We start from the raw sequence: 21,030 nt of genomic DNA, 5'->3' as shown, positions 1-21,030 counted from the left end.
GAGCAGTGTACATAGACAATTAATCACTGGCCACTTTAATAATTTTTACAAACTGCTTTACTCACCCCCCCCTCCCCCTAACCTGCTACTCTCTGTTTATCATATATGCGTAGTCACTTTAACTATACATTCATGTACATATTACCTCAATCATTCTGCCTAACCGGTGTCTGTTTGTAGCCTCACAACTTTTATAGCCTCACTACTGTATATAGCCTGTATTTTTACTCATTTTATTTCTTTACTTACCTATTGTTCACCAAATACCTTTTTTTGCACTATTGGTTAGAGTCTGTAAGTAAGCATTTCACTGTAAGGTGAAATCTTGTATTCTGCGCACTGGGCAAATAAACTTTGATTTGATACTGCATTCTATTCTACTGTATTTAGTCAATGCCACTCCGACATTGCTCGTCCTAATATTTATATATTTCTTAATTCCATTCTTTTACTTTTAGATTTGTGTATTTTTGTGAATTGTTAGATACTACTGCACTGTTGGAGCGAGGAACACAAGCATTTTGCTTCACCCGCATTAACGTCTGCTAAATATGTGTATGTGACCAATAAAATTTGATTTCCATCCTTCATTTGATAGGGTGGTGACCACCAGCTCCGCCTTGTCACCGCCATCATGCGCCATCTATTGATGCTTAAGACTCAGGCAGAGGACAAAACAGAGGAAGCACACAGGTTGGCAACCCTTCTCCTCACTGCTCTCCACACAACAGGGCAAAACTGCATCCTGAAAGTACACATTTATCGTTTGGTTTATGCTAATTAATCACCATCCAATAATCACTCAGTGACAGCATCCAGCTCATGAGAAAGTTCAAACTTTAAGCCAAGACTGTTTTTAGAAGTCATACGACAGTATGTCTTTTCTGGACATCTCATTGATGCAAATTAACTACAAAGCTTTCTTTTGAAGGACATGCGAGAATGTAAAGAATGTGTCATGTAAAAGTGATTGATATTGCTCCCTGTGGTCCTATGGATTATGTTGTTGTGTCCCTCTGGTCACGGGGTTAGCCCATTGTCCTAAATCCAAAGTTGACCTTAGGTCCTTGTCTGTTTAGACTGATGGAATGCCTTGTGGTCTTGACGCAAACACAACAATAAGAGGGATAACTACCCAACGTATCTTCATGCTAGATGAAAGTGCTTTTAACAGACAAGTAGTCTTTAAAAAGTCTCATGATTGGTAGAAAACAATGACATGCATGTAGCCTATTCTTAAGAACGAAACCATATTTATTATGTGTTAATCCTTCATACATGCTATAACCAATGACTTAACCACTGTCCTTTCTCCTTCTTTTTCCTCATGTCTTCCTTCTTCTCCTCCAGCCATGCCATCAACCTGCTGAGTAACCTTCCAGTGTCATGTCTGGATGTGCTGATTGACTTGCCGGTCCAGGGGGGCCAGGAGGAGTACAGCGGGAAGAACATGGACGCTGTGCAGGTGCTACTGGACTTTATGGAGAAGAGGATAGACAAGGTAAGAACTAGTGGACCAGAGACATTAAGCGAATCCTTCCACTTAAGTCAAATGTTTACTTAAAGTGACTTACATTTTCACTGAGGCGGCAGGTAGCCTGGCGGTTAAGATCATTGGGCCAGTAACCGAAAGGTTGTTGGTTCAAATTCCCAAGCTGACTTGGTAAAATATCTGTCTGTGCCCTTGTGCAAATCACTTAACCCTAATTGCTCCTGTAAGCCGCTCTGGAAAAGAGCGTCTGTTAAATAACTTAAACGTCTCTCGCTGATATCAATGCACATGTAAGTGAAAATTTGACTTCAGTGGAAGTTAGGATTCACCCCATTGTGTGTGTTTGAGATATTGGACTGCACAGAATCACTTATCTACAAACCAAGACTTGCCGATTCTGCATCTTTCTTCAAACTGATTGCTTGATCTCCGTGGCTGCTATTACAAACCATGCCAACACTTTTGCATTTCCTCTTGACCAACAAGTTAAATAAAACAATGTTTCAAGCCAAAGTAGAATTAACCTCAATGATGCAGTCCACCAGTGACTTCTCACCCGCCATTTAAGGAACTGACTATCTAACTGTTAGAGGCCATTCAGAAATTCATATGGCTGTTTATGTAGTAACGAACAAGCCAATGAAATGTGTCAATCCTGGCCATCCTATTAGAAGCTGTCCACACAACATAGACATTGAATTACTAATACATTCCTGAATAGTTATCTTGCTAATGATCCACAAACCAACTGCTACAGTGCCTCTGTGGGCATGCCTGTCGTCACTCGCCTCATGTGTGTCTCATTCCAAGCAGGGTGCCAACTACAAAGAGGGGCTGACCCCAGTGCTCAGCCTGCTGACCGAGGGTTCCAGGTACCACAGGGAGATCCGCAGATACATCAAGACACAGGTAGTGGGCTGGAGCTAGAGGGGGCTTGAGCTTGAACATACACTTTAAGGGCATGTTCTAATCTATCCTGTTCTTATACATAAAAAGTGATGCAAAATTAAGATCTTCAAAATTAGTGAAACTACTTAATCAGTGTGAAATACATATATACAGAACAAAAATCTAAATGCAACATGTAAAGTGTTGGTTCCATGTTTCATGAGCTGAAATAAAAGATCCCAGAAATGTTCCATACACACAAAAAGCATATTTCTCTCAGATATTTTGCACAAATTTGTGTACATGCCTGTTATTGATTACCTCTCCTTTGTCAAGATAATCCATCCACCTGACAGGTGTAGCATATCAAGAAGCTATCAAGAAACAGCATGATCATTACACAGGTGCACCTTGTGCTGAGGGCAATAAAAGGACACGCTAAAATGTGCACTTTAGTCACACAACTCAATGCCATAGATGTCTAAAGTTGAGGGAGTGTGCAATTGGCATGGTGACTGAAGGAATGTCCCAACAGAGCTGTTGCCAGAGAATGTAATGTCATTTCTCTACCATCCATAAGCCGCCTCCAACGTTGTTTTATAGCAGTGGTTCCCAAACTTTTTATAGTCCCGTACCCCTTCAAACATACAACCTCCATCGCACTCTCAAATGTTTTTTTATTGCCATCATTGTAAGTCTGCACACACACACACACACGATACCTTTATAAAACATAAGAATGAGTGTGAATTTTTTGTCACAACCCGGCTCGTGGGAAGTGACAAGGAGCTCTTGAAGGACCAGGGCACAAATAATAATAATCAATAATTTTGCTCTTTATTTAGCCGTCTTATATATAAAACCTTATTTGTTCATCAGAAATTGAGAATAACTCACTACAGGTTAAAAAGAAGGGTGTACTTGAAAGGGTGCACATAACTCTGCAATGTTGTACTGGAGAGAGTCTCAGCCTTAAATAATTTTCCACACACAGTCTGTGCCTGTATTTAGTTTTCATGCTAGTGAGGGCTGAGAATCCACTCTCACATAGGTACAGTTGAAGTCGGAAGTTTACACACACTTAGGTTGGAGTCATTAAAACAAGTTTTTCTACCACTCCACATATTTCTTGTTAACAAACTATAGTTTTGGCAAGTCTGTAAGAACATCTACTTTGTGCATGACACAAGTACTTTTTCCAACAATTGTTTACAGACAGATTATTTCACTTATAATTCACTGTATCACAATTCCAGTGGGTCAGAAGTTTACATACACTAAGTTGACTGTGCCTTGGAACATTTCAGAAAATGTCATGGCTTTAAAAGCTTCTGATAGGCTAATTGACATCATTTGAGTCAATTGGAGGTGTACCTGTGGATGTATTTCAAGGCCTACCTTCAAACTCAGTGCCTCTTTGCTTGACATCATGGGAAAATCAAAAGAAATCAGCCAAGACCTCAGAAAAGAAATTGTAGACCTCCACAAGTCAGGTTCATCCTTGGTAGCAATTTCCAAACGCCTGAAGGTACCACGTTCATCTGTACAAACAATAGAACGCAAGTATAAACACCATAGGACCATGCAGCCGTCATACCGCTCAGGAAGGAGACACGTTCTGTCTCCTAGAGATGAACGTACGTTGGTGCAAAAAGTGCAAATCAATCCCAGAACAACAGCAAAGGACCTTGTGAAGATTCTGGAGGGAACGGGTACAAAAGTATCTTTTTCCACAGTAAAATGAGTCCTATATCGACATAACCTGAAAGGCCAATCAGCAAGGAAGAAGCCACTGTTCCAAAACCGCCATAAAAATCCAGAGTACGGTTTGCAACTGCACATGGGGACAAAGATTGTACTTTTTGGAGAAATGTCCTCTGGTCTGATGAAATAAAAATAGAACTGTTTGGCCATAATGACCATCGTTATGTTTTGAGGAAAAAGGGGGAGACTTGCAAGCTGCAGAACACCATCCCAACCTTGAAGCACAGGGGTGGCAGCATCATGTTGTGGGGGAGCTTTGCTGCAGGAGGAACTGGTGCACTTCACAATACAGACAATTATGTGGATATATTGAAGCAACATCTCAAGACATCAGTCAGGAAGTTGAAGCTGGAGCAAGGAGACCTACAAACCTGACTCAGTTACACCAGCTCTGTCAGGAGGAATGGGACAAAATTCACCCAACTTATTGTGGAAGGCTACCCAAAATGTTTGGCCCAAGTTAAACAATTCAAAGGCAATGCTACCAAATACTAATTGAGTGTGTGTAAACTTCTGACCCACTGGGAATGTGATGAAAGAAATAAAAGCTGAAATAAATCATTCTCTACTATTATTCTGACATTTCACATTCTTAAAATAAAGTGGTGATCCTAACTGACCTAAGACAGGGAATTTTTAGGATTAAATGTCAGGAATTGTGGAAAAACTGAGCTTAAATGTATTTGGCTAAGGTGTATGTAAACTTCCGACTTCAACTGTACCAGGAGCCGTGCCAGGCCCGCCACGTCTGTTGACTCATCCAGCTGTAACGCATAGAATTCACTGGCTTGGATGCAAAACAGTAATTGTTTCAAACCATCTCCTGTCATGTCACTGATGTGCTGTGAAACAGTGTTGTTTGATGAAGTCATTGTCTGTATAGGTTTTTTTTTGCCTTTTCCCCCAGCATTGTCCCAGCCATATTTGCGGCAGCAGGAAGAATTAAGTCCTTCACAATAGTATGGGGCTTGCCTGTCATAGCAACTCAGTAGCTAACCAAAACGATGCTTCTAGCCCCTTCTTATTAATGATATGTGTTGCTTTTACACATGTCTTACTACTCGATAGTCGTCTTAATTCTCGCTCAAACTCGTGGCTTATTTTTCAAATTGACATGTTTTGCTTCTAAATGTCTGTGCAAGAGTGAAGGTGTCATTGAGTTGTGAGATAGTACTTTTGCACATATAACACACTGTGGCTGAGGCAAGGCACTACTCCCAATATAAGTGAACCCCAAATCAATGTAGTTCTCATCATATTTGCGCCTCTTCGATGGTCCAACGTCTCTGTCTGTTTGGTGCTTTCCCGGGTAAGGGGGCAGTAGCTCTTCAGCTGCATCAAATTCACAACTGTCAGTGTCCATGCTAGCTGGGCTAGCAACAAATGTAGAATTACTGATGCTAGCATTGGATGTGCTCGTGGAAGCAGAACAACTTGTGTCGTCGACAGGTGTAGTACTGCTGGTAGTAGCAGTACTACCAGTAGAGCTGGTATGTGGCTCTATGGACGTGGGCCTTACTTCTTTTCTCTATTCTCGAGCAAACGGAATGAGCAGCAGCTCCGTTTGGCTACATACTTACAGTTAGGGGATTTCCTGCAAGAGAGTAACTGTTACTGTGATTGGATGTTAATTATTTGACTAGGCTACCTGTATTTGACATTGTTGTTTCGCTGAACACTATATGGTTTCATTTTATTTTTGGCAGTGAAACGTGGCTGCTCGAGAAAAAAAAAACATCACTTAAATGTATAGGCCCATTGGAAAATCTAAATGGACTATTTTAAAATGTGAATCACATTTTTATTTGGCATACCCCCGACGGCATTGCGCATACCCCAGTTTGGGAATAGCGGTTTTATAGAATTTGGCAGTACGTCCAACCTCACATCCGCAGACCTCGTATAACCAAGCCAGGCCAGGACCTCCACATCCGGATTCTTCACCTGCGGGATCGTCTGAGACCAGCCACCCGGACAGCTGATTAAAAAGTGGGTTTGCACAACCGAATCATTTCTGCACAAACTTTCAGAAACTGTCTCAGGGAAGCTCATCTGTCTGCTCGTCGTCCTCACCAGGGTCTTGACCTGACTGTAGTTTGGCATCGTAACTGACTACAGTGGGCAACAAATGCTCACATTCAATGGCCACTGGCATGCTGGTGAAGTGTGCTTTTCTTGGATGAATCCCGTTTTCAACTGTACCGGGCAGATGGTAGACGGTGTGTTTGGTGTCATGTGGGCGAGCTGTTTGCTGATATCAATATTGTGAACAGAGAGCGCCCTATGGTGGAGGTGGGGTTATATAGTACGGGCAGGCATAAGCTATGGACAACTAACACAATTGCATTTTATCAATGGCAAATTGAATCCACAGCGATACAAGATCCTGAGGCCATTGTCATGCCATTCATCTACTGCCATCACCTCATACAGTATTTCAGTATGATAATGCACAGCCCCATGTCACAAGGATCTGTACATAATTCCTGGAAACTGTAAATGTCCTAGTTCTTCCATGGTCTGCATATTCATCAGACATATCACCCATTGAGCCTGTTTGGGATGCTCTGGATCGACGTGTATGACATCGTGTTCCAGTTCCCTCCAATATCCAGCAACTTCGCACAGCCTTTGAAGAGAAACGTGACAACATTCCATGGGCCACAATCAACAGACTGATCAACTTTATGCGAAAGAGATGTGTCGCGCTGCATGAGGCAAATGTTGGTCACACCAGATACTGACTGGTTTCCTGATCCATGTCCCTACCTTTTTTTAAAGGTATATGTGACCAACAGATGCATATCTGTATTCCCAGTCATGTGAAATCCATAGATTAGGGCCTAATGAATTTATTTCAATTAATTGATATCCTTATATGAACTGTAGCTCAGTGAAATTGTTGCATTTATATTTTTGTTCTGTGTATTTATTTCACATATTTTACAACATACCTTATAAAATCTGTCTAGATTACTTTTCTTCTAACATATCCTCCAGCAGTGGCAGATGGATCATTAGCTGGCCTGATGACTCAGTTCACTAGTCTAGTATACTACAGTGTTAATTTTCACTGTGGCTCTGCACCCGTTGGCTGTATTTGTCTCCAGGTGCTGCCCCCGCTGAAGGAGGTCAAGGTCAGGCCGGAGATAGGGTCCACCGTTAGGAACAAGCTGGTGCGCCTCATGACCCACGTGGACATGGGCGTGAAGCAGAGCGCTGCAGAGTTCCTCTTCGTCCTCTGCAAAGAGAGTGGTGAGAGAGAGAGACACTGGGAAGTCTGTATGATAGGGATGTGCACGGTTATTCGAATAGCCGAACGGACGTTAGTATTCGAATACTTGTGTGTGTTCATTTTTGCAGAATAAAGAATATATAATTATGATTTACCTATTTTAACACTGAAAATGTTTTTTCTAAATTAAAATATTCATGTTACATACAGGGATATACCATGATATTTTAAAATGAATAATTTATAGTTTTATGACTTGCACACCGTAAATGTGTAGCTTGTTGTTTATGTTGGCCAATCAAAGCGGCAAAGATGCTTAATGCGTAGCAAGTGGAGTGACTGTTCACTTAATGCAATGCATGATGGAATAAAATAACGGAATTAAAAGTTTAGCAAAAATGAGAAGGAGTAGGCTACAACAATTAACCAACTGTTGTTTTAACTGAATGGGGTGGCGGAGAAAGTGCAGCATGTGGCCTCAATTATCCTGGCTAGCGATAGTTGGCTATCCTGGCTAGCGATAGCTGGCTATCCTGGCTAGCTATAGCTGGCTATCCTGGCTAGCTATAGCTGGCTATCCTGGCTAGCAATAGCTGGCTGGCTGGCTAGCTATAGCTGGCTATCCTGGCTAGCAATAGTTGGCTGGCTAGCTATAGCTGCCTATCCTGGCTAGCAATAGCTGGCTGGCTAGCTAAAAATATCTTCTTCACCCCCCAAGTTTGATGTCTCTGCCCCTGCGGAAATATAATTAGCATGAAAAAAAATGCAAATCTGTCAGTTTAAGCTAGAGATGTTTTGTTTTTATATCTGATGCGGTGTCTGTCAGACCATGGACATCCCACAAATTGGTCTTCTCACAAAATTGTATGTAGGGTCCGAACGGTTTGGCCTATAAACTATTATGATGACTCTATGGGAAGGTGAGACGTACATGTCAGTTGTTATGCTCTAGGACGCCTACAGGCCTCATCTGAATGTCCCCTGGTACCAGTTGAAAAGAATTAATGGAAGTATACAGTACCAGTCAAAAGTTTGGACACACTTACTCATTAAAGGGTTTTCTTTATTTTTACTATTTTCTACATTGTAGAATAATAGTGAAGACATCAAAACTATGAAATATCACATGGAATCATGTAGTAACCAAAAAAGTGTTAAACAAATCCAAATATATTTGAGATTGTTCAAAGTAGCCACCCTTTGCCTTTGACAGCTTTGCACACTCTTGACATTCATTCAAGCAGCTTCATAAGGTAGTCACCTGGAATGCATTTCAATTAACAGATGTGCCTTGTTAATTTGTGGAATTTCTTTCCTTAATCCATTTGAACCAATCAGTTGTGTTGTGACAAGGTAGGGGTGTATACAGAAGATATAACTATTTGGTAAAAGACCAAGTCCATATTATGGCAAGAACAGCTCAAATGTGATCCGTTTCAGGAAACTATGTATATGTCGTGGGTCACTATTTAACAGGAGGGTTGTTTGAACGTTAAAAAAAATATATTTTATCAAAATGCATTTTCTTTTTTGCTTTAAATGCCTTTTCGAACTTGTGAACTTTCATATGCCTTAATAACAAACACGTATGCCATCTGTAAATACTAATACAATTGTTAATTTACGAGCCTAGTTGGTTTAGCCAAAGAAAAAGTGAGCAACCTTCCCACTAGCCATGATTGGCTGAGATGAGTGGGCTGGACATGCCGAGAGATGTGTTTGGATTGGTCTGCCATATAGCATGCTTTTATCTATTTGAGCTGGTCAGTATGTTTAGGTAATCCTGTCTAACACGGCTTTTAAAAAAAACATGTATCTTGTATTAAAACTGCATAAGTGTTGCTCACCACTTTCTGGAGGACTGAAGTCAGTGGAATTTGAGTATGATAGCTAAGGAGATGGAGACAATGCCTGTCTCAGGATTACATCTTAAAACGAAGGGCAACGATGGCATCTGACAGGAGACGTGTCCAACCATGAATGATAAGATAGTCTAGCTAGCTACTTTTTCAGACATTACACGTTTCTAATTTTAGCAGACATTTTTCTGGCTAGCTATAGCCTAATGTTAGCTAGCTAACATTGAACCTGGTTGGTTAGCTACCTACAGATTCATGCAGGGTAGTGACGCCATGAGTTGCGATTTGGGTTCATTGTTTACTTAGCTAGCTATGTAATGTTAGCTGGCTGGCTAGATAGCGAGCTAATGTTATGTGTATGACCTTATTATTCATATCTCAGAGCCATTTACTTAGCTAGCTATAGACTAATGTTAGCTAGCTAACATTGAACCTGGTTGGTTAGCTACCTGCAGATTCATGCAGGGTAATAACGTCATGAGTAGGGATTATGGTTCATTGTTTACCAAGCTAGCTTTCTAGCTACACATCTTAATAAAAGACTTCACTATGCAAGTAACTATTTTGGGTGTGTTCGTAAATTCAGTCTGGCCATCTACTCCAATTTCAGAGCACTAGTCTGAGTGTGGCAGAGAGTGCTGAATATCTGATGAATTTACAAATGCTCAACACCCATTGAAATTGGCCATTGTCAGTAAACATCAGCAAAAAAGTGTAGTTAAATTGTTGCCAGCAGCACAGTGACGGTCACCAGTGCTCTGGATAACATGAAAACAGCCTAACCAGCTCTGCTAGGGTGAATAATGTTCAGTGAGCTGTTCTCTCTCACTTAGATGTCTGGAAGTAACTGACAGCACAGTTTAGTCACCAACACTCTGGCCTAACCATGCTTGACTGCTGTTCTCTCTCACTTAGATGTTAGTACATGACTGCTGTTGATCCACCCTTAAAGAGATGAGTGGGGGAAAAGCTTAAGAGGGTGTGAACGATGCTAAATGGGTGTAGACAAAGAAGCGTTCTCCAATAGTAGGACCAAAACATTCAAAGGCCATTTTCTCAAAAGTGAATTTAAAAGTTAATCAACTTTCAAAGCAGAATAACTTTCCCATTGTTCCTCAACTGTAGTGTATGATTAGAGGTCGACCGATTATGATTTTTCAACGCTGATACCGATTATTGGAGGACCAAAGAAAAGCCGATACCGATTAATTTTTTATTTGTAATAATGACAATTACAACAATACTGAATGAACACTTATTTTAGCTTATAATATAATAATAATAATATATGCCATTTAGCAGACGCTTTTATCCAAGACTTACAGTCATGTGTGCATACATTCTACGTATGGGTGGTCCAAAGGGATCGAACCCATTAATTTTTTGTTTGTAATAGCGACATGCTCTACCAAATGAGCTACAGAACCAGCTTAATATAATACATCAATAAAATCCATTTAGCCTCAAATAAATTATGAAACATGTTCAATTTGGTTTAAATAATGCAAAAACAAAGTGTTGGAGAAGTAAAAGTGCAATATGTGCCATGAGTTCCTTGCTCAGAACATGAGAACATATGAAAGTTGGTGGTTCCTTTTAACATGAGACTTCAATATTCCAAGGTAAGAGGTTTTAGGTTGTATTTAATATAGTATTTATAGGATTATTTCTCTCTATACCATTTGTATTTCATATACCTTTGACTATTGGATGTCCTTATAGGCACTTTAGTATTGCCAGTGTAACAGTATAGCTTCTGTCCCTCTCCTCGCGCCTACCTGGGCTCGAACCAGGAACACATCGACAACAGCCACACTCGAAGCAGCGTTACGCATCACTCCACAAAGCCAGGGGAATAACTAGTCCAAGTCTCAGAGCGAGTGACGTTTGAAACGCTATTAGCGCGCACCCCGCTAACTAGCTAGCCATTTGACATCGGTTACACCAGCCATTAGGCTGATAGGCTTGAAGTCATAAAGAGTGCTGTGCTTGCGAAGAGCTGCTGTCAAAACGCACGAAAGTGCTGTTTGAATGAATGCTTACAAGCCTGCTGCTGCCTACCATCGCTCAGTCAGACTGCTCTATCAAATATCAAATCATAGACTTAATTATAACATAATAACACACAGAAATATGAGCGTTTGGTCATTAATATGGTCTATTCCGGGAACTATAATTTAGAAAACAAAACGTTTTTATTTCAGTGAAATACGGAACCGTTCAGTATTTTATCTAACGGGTGGCATCTATAAGTCTAAATATTCTTGTTACATTGTACAACCTTCAATGTTATGTCATAATTACGTAAAAGTCTGGCAAATTAGTTCGCAATGAGCCATGCGGCCCAAACTGTTGCATATACCCTGACTGCGTGCAATGAACGCAAGAGAAGTGACACAATTTCATCTGGTCAATATGGCCTACTAACCTGGATTTATTTTAGCTAAATATGCAGGTTTAAAAAAATATACATCTGTGTATTGATTTTAAGAAAGGCATTGGTGTTTATGGTTAGGTACAGTTGTGCAACGATTGTGCTTTATTCGCAAATGCGCTTTTGTTAAATCATCCCCCAGCGTTGCATCGATTATATGCAATGCAGGACACGCTAGATAACTACACATGGTTGATGATATTACTAGTTTAACTAGTGATTATGATGTTTAATGCTAGCTAGCAACTTACCTTGGTTTCTACTGCATTTGCGTAACAGGCAGGCTCCTCGTGGAGTGCAATGAGAGGCAGGTGGTTAGAGCGTTGGACTAGTTAACCGTAATGTTGCAAGATTGAATCCCAGAGCTGACATAGTAAAAATCTGTCGTTCTGCCCCTGAACAAGGCAGTTTGACCCACTGTTCCTAGGCCGTCATTGAAAATAGGATTGTGTTCTTAACTGACTTGCCTAGTTAAATAAAGGTGTAAAAGAAAAAGACAAATTGGCAAAATCGGTGTCCAAAAATACAGATTTCTGATTGTTATGAAAACTTAATTAATTGGCCATTCCGATTAATCGGTCGACTCTCTGTATGATATACCATTTTGTAGCTCTGAGTCTCTACTTTTATCCAATGTAAAAATAAATAAAAAATCAAATTAACCCATTTTGAGCCGGTCGTGCACAAATAAGCAGAGAAATGACAGTCCATCATTACTTTAAGACATGAAGGTCAGTCAATACAGAAAATTTCAAGAACTTTGTGTTTCTTCAAGTGCAGTTGCAAAAACCATCAAGTGCTATGATGAAACTGGCTCTCTTGAGGACCGCCACAGGAAAGGAAGACCCAGAGTTACCTCTGCTGCAGAGGATAAGTTCATTAGAGTGTCCAGCCTCAGCAATTGCAGCCCAAATAAATGCTTTACAGAGTTCAAGTAACAGACACTTCTCAACATCAACTGTTCAGAGGAGACTGTGTGAATCAGGCCTTTATGGTCGAATTGCTGCAAAGAAACCACTACTAAAGGACATCAATAAGAAGAAGTGACTTGCTTGGCTCAAGAAACACGAGCAATGGACATTAGACCGGTGGAAATCTGTCCTTTTGGTCTGGAGTCAAAATGGTAGATTTTTGGTTGGAACCGCTGTCTCTTTGTGAGACACAGAGTAGGTGAATGGATGATCTCCATGTGTGGTTCCCACCGTGAAGCAAGGAGGAGTGATTGTGTAGAGGTGCTTTGCTGGTGACATTGTCTGTGATTTATTTAGAATTCAATTCACACTTAACCAGCATTGCTACCACAGCATTCTGCAGCAAGATGCCATTCCATCTGGTTTGTGCTTAGTCCCACTCTCATTTGATTTTCAACAGGGACCCAATAAGGGCTATTTGACCAAGAAGGAGAGGGATGGAGTGCTGTATCAGATGACCTGACCTCCACAATCACCCGACCTCAACCCAATTGAGATGGTTTGGGATGAGTTGGACTGCAGAGTAAAGGAAAAGCAGCCAACAAGTGCTCAGCATATATGGGAACTCCTTCAAAACTGTTGGGAAAGTGTTCCAGGTGAAGCTGGTTGAGAGAATGCCAAGAGTGTGCAAAGCTGTCATCAAGGCAACGAGTGGCTACTTTGAATAATCTCAAATCTAATCCAATATTTTTTGGTTACTACATTATTCCATATGTGTTTTTTTAATTGTTTTAATGTCTTCAACATTATTCTACAATGTAAAAATAAAGAAAAACCCTTGAATGAGTAGGTGTTCTAACATTTGACTGATACTGTGGAGACTGTTTAGTGCCAGAAATAAGGGGTTACAGACATGTAACAAAACAAACTATAATTAATAACATTTTTCCTGATCTTTCTTATCTCTCAGATGTACAGGCAATTCAGAAAGTATTCAGACCCTTTGATTTTTTCCACATTTTGTTATGTTACAGCCTTATTCTAAAATGGATTCGATTGTTTTCCCCCCCAGCTCAATCTACACACAATATCCCATAATGACAAAGCAAAAACAGATTTTTCTATTTTTTTTGCAAATGTATTCAAAATCAAAACTGAAATATCACATTTGCATATGTATTCAGATCCTTTACTTTTTGTTGAAGCCCCTTTGGCAGTGATTTCAGCCTTGAGTCTTCTTGGGTATGACACTACAAGCTTGGCACACCTATATTTGGGGAGTGTCTCCCGTTCTTCTCTGCAGATCCTCTCAAGCTCTGTCAGGTTGGATGGGGATTGTCACTGCACAGCTAGTTCAGGTCTTTCCAGAGATGTTTGATCAGATTCAAGTCCGGACTCTGGCAGGGCCACTCAAGGACATTCAGAGACTTGTCCAGAAGCCACTCCTGTGTTGTCTTGGCTGTGTGCTTAGGGTCATTTTCCTATTGGAATGTGAACCTTTGCCCCAGTCTGAGGTCCTGAGTGCTCTGGAGCAGGTTTTCATCAAGGATCTCTCTCTGTACTTTACTCTGTTCATCTTTTCTCGTTCCTGACTAGTATCCCAGTCCCTGATGCTGAAAAACATCCCTACAATATGATGATGATGCCACCACTATGCTTCACCTTAGGGATGATAGGGATGGTGCCAAGTTTCCTCCAGAGTGATGCTTGGCATTCAGGCCAAAGAGTTCAATCTTGGTTTCATCAGACCAGAGAATATTTTTTCTCGTGGTCCGAGAGTCCTTTAGGTGCCTTTTGGCAAACTCCAAGTGGTCTGTCGTGCCTTTTACTGAAAGTGGCTTCCATCTGGCCGCTACCATAAAGGCCTCATTTGGTGGCGGGTTGCAGAGATTTCTGTCCTTCTGGAAGGTTCTCCCATCTCCACAGAAGAACTCTGAAGCTCTGTCAGTGATCATTGGGTTCTTGGTCACCTCCCTGACTAAGGCCCTTCTCTGCTGATTGCTCAGTTTGGCCGGGCGGCCAGCTCTAGGAAGTCTTGGTGTTTCTAAACTTCTTCCATTTAAGAATGATGGAGGCCACTGTGTTCTTGGGGACCTTGAATGCTGCATAAAGGTTTTTGTACGCTTCCCCACATCTGTGCCTCGACACTTTCCTGTCCTGGAGCACTATGTACAAGTCCTTCAACCTCGTGGCTTACTGCTCGCCAGAGCAAAACCAGCAACTGTGGGACCTTCTGTAAAAAGTTGTGTGCCTTTCCAAATTATGTCCAATCAATTGAATTTACCACAGGTGGACTCCAATCAAGTTGTAGAAACATCAAGGATAATCAATGGAAACAGGATGCACCTGAGCTCAATTTCGAGTCTCATTGCAAAGGATCTGAATACTTATATAAATACAGTATTTAAAAAAATATATATTTGTTTTAACTGGCAAAAAATTGAGGGGAATTTTTATTTATTTAATCTGTTTTAGAATAAGGCTGTAAGGCAAAAAAAATGGAAAAAGGTGAGGGGTCTGAATCCACAGACTTCAGTCCAACCCAAAAAAATCAAAAGGAATTTTGTTCTGTTGTTCCATGTAGTGAATGTGTTTCTATGGGCTAATGTCAGTAAGGCCAAGTAAAATGTTTGAAACTCTATTTTTATATACTTCAAGGGGTCTAAAATCTAAATCAAATACCAAAATGATCCTTGTTATGTCTGTCTTTAAGCGGTTTTTTGAATATCCAACAAAAATGTATGACACTATTCGAATAGTGAAATGATTTCAAACCCCCATCCCTACATAAAGTACAGTTGTCCATGGTGTTGTACTGATTTCTCCCCCTCTAATCCTCCAGTGGACCACCTGTTGAAGTACACTGGGTATGGTAATGCAGCAGGACTCCTGGTGGCTCGAGGCCTGCTGGCAGGGGGGCGAGGAGAGACTCTGTACTCAGACGACGAAGACTCGGACACCGAAGAGTACAAATCGGCTAAACCTTTGTGAGTAGGCAGAAGCTTTGAATACATGACCATAGACACACATGCCTTGCTTTGAATGACTAAATGTTTGGATTAAATGTTGTGTTGGCTTTAGGTGTATCATGGGAGTGCCACAACATTTATTTAACTACAACAGAATCCATTGGGCCAAGAGGTGTTTCAATCAATCACTTTTACGTGACACCACTTAAGTGCCACTCTAGTGGCCAGGGCTGTTCGATGTTGGTTCTGGAGTGCCGAAACACTTCTGGCTTTCACCCTCTCCTTCTTAAAAGGGACTTAATTCAGACCTGGGACAAGGGACTTATTCAGACCTGGGACACCAGGTGAGTGCCATTATCTACCAGGTATTAACAAAAAACAGAAGTGTTTTGGCCTTCCAGAATTTAACAGCCCTGCGTTCTAGCCAAACATTCAGGACAGTCAAGCATTGGGTCATTTTCACCATCATTATTAGGCTGTCATTGTAAATAAGAATTTGTTCTTAACTGACTTCCCTAGTTAAATAAATGTTACACACATTATGTCTGTCCTATCTCTGTCTGTCTCAGCATCAACCCCATCACGGGTCACGTGGAGGAGCCCATGCCTAACCCCATCGAAGACATGACTGAGGAGCAGAAAGAGTACGAGGCCCAGAAATTGGTCAACATGTTTGACAAGTTGTCAAGGTAAACCAACCACCACACAGCCTCATCATGTATGAATGCAACAACAACTGTGTTTGCCAGCAGTGTTTCTATTCATTGTAACCCTCAATGCCAGATTATTAACCTTTCTGAATTATATAGCTTTGTATCCTGTTTGAATGATTCCCTATGGCTTATTATTTGTCCCCCTGAACCTGAACGTCTGCTGTCTTCATTCATACTGGCCTTTCCTTAGCAAGCAGAACCTAGCGCTACTCAGAGAATGATGTGGATGCGAGGCTGAGTGACACTGAGCGCGCTCCCTGCCAACCAGTTCATTTGACGAAGAATCTCCTGCCGTTAGCCCCGGTGCTCAATTAGGCCCCGGCCATACCACCTCGGCTGCCGCTGCATTCAGCTGGAGTCAATGGAAGCTGCTGCTGTTGGCGTGCCGCTGCTGCATCATTACCAGAACGCCATTAATTAGCGTCCTAATTGGCCCACACAGTGGGGTCGGAAGCCCTCGGCTCCTTTCTACTCCTTTATGTGGTACTTTATGTCAGGGTTTTTAATAACATGTCTACTTCCCTTTATTCACCTTTCTCTTCATTCAGCCCACGAGCCAAACATTGTACACTAACTGACAGGGGAGTAGGACTGAGACATAGGCACAATTAGAAAGAAGAGGCATTGGTTTTGGGGTGGAGGGGTGACTATGTTTACAGACACAAGAAAAGCTGACGTTGTCATTGTTCAGCCACAGAGAGGGGGTTGAGTCGTAATGAGACGCGTGTGCCCGTCTACAAGAGGTTGATTCCTTTCCTCTGAAGCCAGATCCTCCTCCTCCTGTATCCCTCCAGCTCTCTATTCTGCTGTGTCGGTCAGTGTCAAGTAGACATGGCGAAAGGGAGAGGGTGATGACACAGGTTTTTATCCCAAATGGCACCCTATTCCCTACATAGTGCAGTACTTTTCACCAGAGCTGGGACTATATAGGGAATAGGGTGCCATTTGTGATGCAACCACAGTCACCAGCTGCTGCAACCACAGTCCCCAGCTGCTGCCTTTCCTATCCAACATGCCACGATGGGCTCTCAGGAGATGGCTCAGGGCCCTGCAAGAATGTGCTTCCCCTCGCAGCTTACCTGCTCCTCCAATTAGCACATGCTCTGAAACTGACCCCCTACACAAACCATATCTGATTGCCTGGGTCCTCAGATCCTGCAGAGTGGGGAACAGGACAGGATGCACCATGGGATTAATTGGTAGAACGGACTACAATGTAGGAGTGTTGTCCGTGAGTGGGTGTTTTTTTTCTTTCTCTTCTCTTTTTCTTTCTCCTCTCTCATTATCTTGTTTTTCACCCTGTTAGAAGTTATTATATCTTTATAAAGCCCATCTCTGGTTGATGTGATTGGGATTGGCTTGGGACAGGTGGTTGGCTGAATGGCACTCTCTGTCTGGAGATACTGAAGTGTCCTGAAGGAGGCTAAACCTCAAAAACGTATCTTTCAACAACACTGACCCCATAACCGTTAACCTGCCATCTTTCCGCCATAGCCTGCCATATACAGTACACAATCAATGTCTCACTAAAAATCCTTCTTTAACCTGTTTCCTCCCCTTCATCTACATTGATTGAAGTGGATTTGACAGGTGATTTAACATAGCATTCACCTGGTCAGTCTATGTCACGGAAAGAGCAAGTGTTTCTAATATTTTTTTGGTCTTGGTTATTGTTGATGGTTTCATTACACATTAGATAGAGGATGTGGCGCCGTGAAACAGGGTTGTGCGTAGTCGTCAGAACTCACCCCAGCTTACGTATCTTTAAAAAAATATAAAACAAATGATTTAGTGCTTTCCACTGAAAGGACATGAGATAAGATCTTCAAATTTCCTTTGTGCCGTATTCATACCGCACAATCATATTACATGGCTCACCTCCAAGTCTTCTTTATCATAGTCCTCCTCCAGAGCTTTACTCTGTTTTTTGGGGGGAATGAAGAGGAATGAGGAGTTATATGTTAATTTGTGTTTGAATTGTGCAAATGAATGCAAATGTAGCCATGGTTTTAAGACTTTGATTGGCTAATTCTGTGATAACACATCTGAGAGGGAGCTGGTGGCACACAGTGCAGATATAATTGGATTAGGATAGAGGGCCTGGTGTGGCTTTGAGGAGATTACACAGAGCACTGATCCTGTAATTAAACTGACCCACAGAGGAGAGGAGAGCGTGGAAGGGGAGATGACCAACAATAAGAGTTTGTGTGTGTGTTCACATGTGTTTGAGTGAATGAAGGGGGAGACGGGTCGTCAGCCAGGGTTCTTGAGCGCCAGATGTAAGAAAAAAAGAAGTGCCACCACCACTCAACAACGGTCCTCTTTAGAAAGTGTAGAATGCATGACACAAAGGGTTTTGAGGTTCAAAGCAGCGCATGTGGATTGTGGCAGCAACAGATTTGTCTACCAAATGAAACATGTGGGCGTTGTACACTATTGTGTCAAATGTTGAAGGGGAAGATTTCTGAATCCATACACTGGGACTAAGCATCTGCTTAAATAACAAATGTTTTATATGCTTCTTGTTCGGTTCCATTACAGGTTGTTATCGATAAAACGTTACAATACAGTGTAGCGTGTTCGGTTTTGCTGCTGTGGGGCAAGGAGACCCCCAGCTCCGCTAAAACCATTGACCACTGCATGCCGTTTTTAAGAGATTTTTAAATAAATGTTATAACTGTTTGGTTTTAATATCAACACCTCTTGAAGAGCACAGTCAGAACTACGCATTTTCTATTATTCCACATGTATCTCTACCATCATTTATACAGCAAGTAACTGAATGCTCTTCATGATCAGTAAACATCAATTGATCAATTATTTTTCAGATACGTGAGGGTAGCCTATCCATTTGGCATGGAGCTCGCTAGCTAAGCATACGTGCCATTTAGCTCGTTTTATAAGAGATCTGACCTTTCGGAAAGACCTTGACATCGACAAGTCCTCATCCTGGTAGTTGTCAGTCAAGACTACTGTCAGCACCACTGTAGATGGCAAGCTAAAATAGACATCTAGTTTATCCCCTGAAAGTTAGCATGTTAACTAAGCCATATTGACATGATCAGTTATTAGCTAGATAGACAATTTGTGATTAAACTCTTAAAAACATTGAAATGGGATAATGTTAGCTAAACTTCGCTTGGTAGGCCTATGCTGGTTGGAGAAAACATTATATTAGTTCTACTTACCACTATGTTTAGCCAACTTTACTACATTTCTACCGGTAGCAAAGTAAACATAAGCTAACAGTACATCGGCAAATGCGCCCTTCTACTGCTTGACAATCATCCTTCATCCTTCTGGGGTGCATCCTCTTCTCAACCTTGAGTGACTGAGACATCTTCTGGTTTGTAACATGTTTGTTTTCCTCTGCACTCCCCCTAGTCTTTATTGGTGAATATTTGTTTTCTCCTGCTGTGATTTCCAAACTGTTGTGAATATCACAAAGTAATATTCTTGTTTCTAACGGGGTGTGCTCAATTTGAATAGAATATAGTAAATTCGGGATGTGATTTGAATTTAAAAAGTAAAATGTTTTGAAATAGCTTCTACTTTTCAGTTTATTGAGAAGTCATTGAAAATAAATGACCTTCTTTCATTTATTGAATTCTAATTTTTGTTTACTTCCTGAATTACTGCCTTCAATTCAAGTTGAGCCCAACCGTGGTTTCTAATCACCGTCAAACACGGTTCTCCAGACCAGGGTCGAATTAATTTTGAAATGGAAAATGAAAACAAGTGTTTCTTATTGGACACGTCCAGGTAGTCCCGGGCTGTTTCAGTTTGTTGCCTAGTGAATACGACCCAGTTGTGATGTTGTTTGTGTCTGTTTTTGTGCTCCACAGGCAGCAGCTGATCAGACCAATGGGGGTGAGGAGGGACGGCACACTGGCACCCCTAGAGGAGGCTCTTAGACAGCCCACGGCTGACAGCTCAGACTCCGACTAGAGCCACTACGACACAGATCAGACCACCCTACACAGTGCCCTCAGAAAGTATTCATACCCTTTTACTTATTCAACATTTAGTTGTTACAGCCTGAATTCAAAATGGATTGAATATAATTTATTTTTCAACCAGCTACACACAAAACCTCATAATGACAAAGTGAAATAAAGGTTCTTAACATTTTTGCAAATTTATTGAAAATACAGAAATATCTAATTTACATAAGTATTCACACCCCGGAGTCAATAGATGTTATAATCACCTTTGGCAGCAATTACAGCTGTCTCTAAGAGCTTTGCACACCTGGATTGTGCAACATTTTCCCATTTATCCTTTTCAAAATGGTTCAAGCTCAGTCAAATTGGTTGTTGATCATTACTAAACAATTTTCAAGTCATGCCATAGATTTTCAAGCAGCTTTAAGTCAAAACTGTAACTCTGCTACTCAGGAACATTCACTGTCTTCTTGGTAAGCAACTCCAGTGTAGATTTGGCCTTGTGTTTTAGGTTATTGTGGAAAGCAGACTGAACCAAGTTTTTCTCTAGGATTTTGCCTGTGCTTAGTGCCATTCTGTTTCTTTTTATCATGAACAACTCCCCAGTCCTTAACGATTACAAACATACCCATAACATGATGCAGCCACCACTCTGCTTGAAAATATGGAGTGTTACTCAGTAATGTGTTGTATTGGATTTGCCCCAGATAAACAGTTAATTGCTCTGCCAAATTTTTTTGCAGTTATACTTTAGTGCCTTGTTAAGCACATTTGACTTCTGAACTGGTTAAGGCTTGCCATAACATAGGGGTTGAATACTT

The 21,030-nt window shown here is 41.2% G+C and overlaps 1 protein-coding gene across 3 annotated transcripts in view; it reads left to right on the top strand.

The window, feature by feature from the left end:
* The window catches only part of ric8b (RIC8 guanine nucleotide exchange factor B), a 42,338-nt gene extending 21,961 nt beyond the window's left edge, over positions 1-20,377 (top strand). For 2 of the 3 annotated variants that reach the window (XM_046310181.1, XM_046310165.1), the window contains exons 4-10: positions 599-693; positions 1,351-1,501; positions 2,303-2,401; positions 7,255-7,399; positions 15,426-15,570; positions 16,122-16,241; positions 20,111-20,377. In XM_046310181.1, coding sequence (XP_046166137.1) covers positions 599-693; positions 1,351-1,501; positions 2,303-2,401; positions 7,255-7,399; positions 15,426-15,570; positions 16,122-16,241; positions 20,111-20,213 — 858 coding nt within the window. In that variant the 3' untranslated portion in view covers positions 20,214-20,377. The remainder of the gene's footprint in view (positions 1-598; positions 694-1,350; positions 1,502-2,302; positions 2,402-7,254; positions 7,400-15,425; positions 15,571-16,121; positions 16,242-20,110) is intronic. The other variant, XM_046310173.1, reaches the window with a different exon arrangement.
* The last annotated feature ends 653 nt before the right edge of the window (positions 20,378-21,030 follow it).

Source organism: Oncorhynchus gorbuscha, linkage group LG02, assembly GCF_021184085.1.
Source record: "Oncorhynchus gorbuscha isolate QuinsamMale2020 ecotype Even-year linkage group LG02, OgorEven_v1.0, whole genome shotgun sequence".
In the NCBI taxonomy this organism is placed as follows: Eukaryota; Metazoa; Chordata; class Actinopteri; order Salmoniformes; family Salmonidae; genus Oncorhynchus; species Oncorhynchus gorbuscha.
Note: the sequence above shows the minus strand (reverse complement) of the source record. Positions and strands in the feature narration are given on the sequence as shown.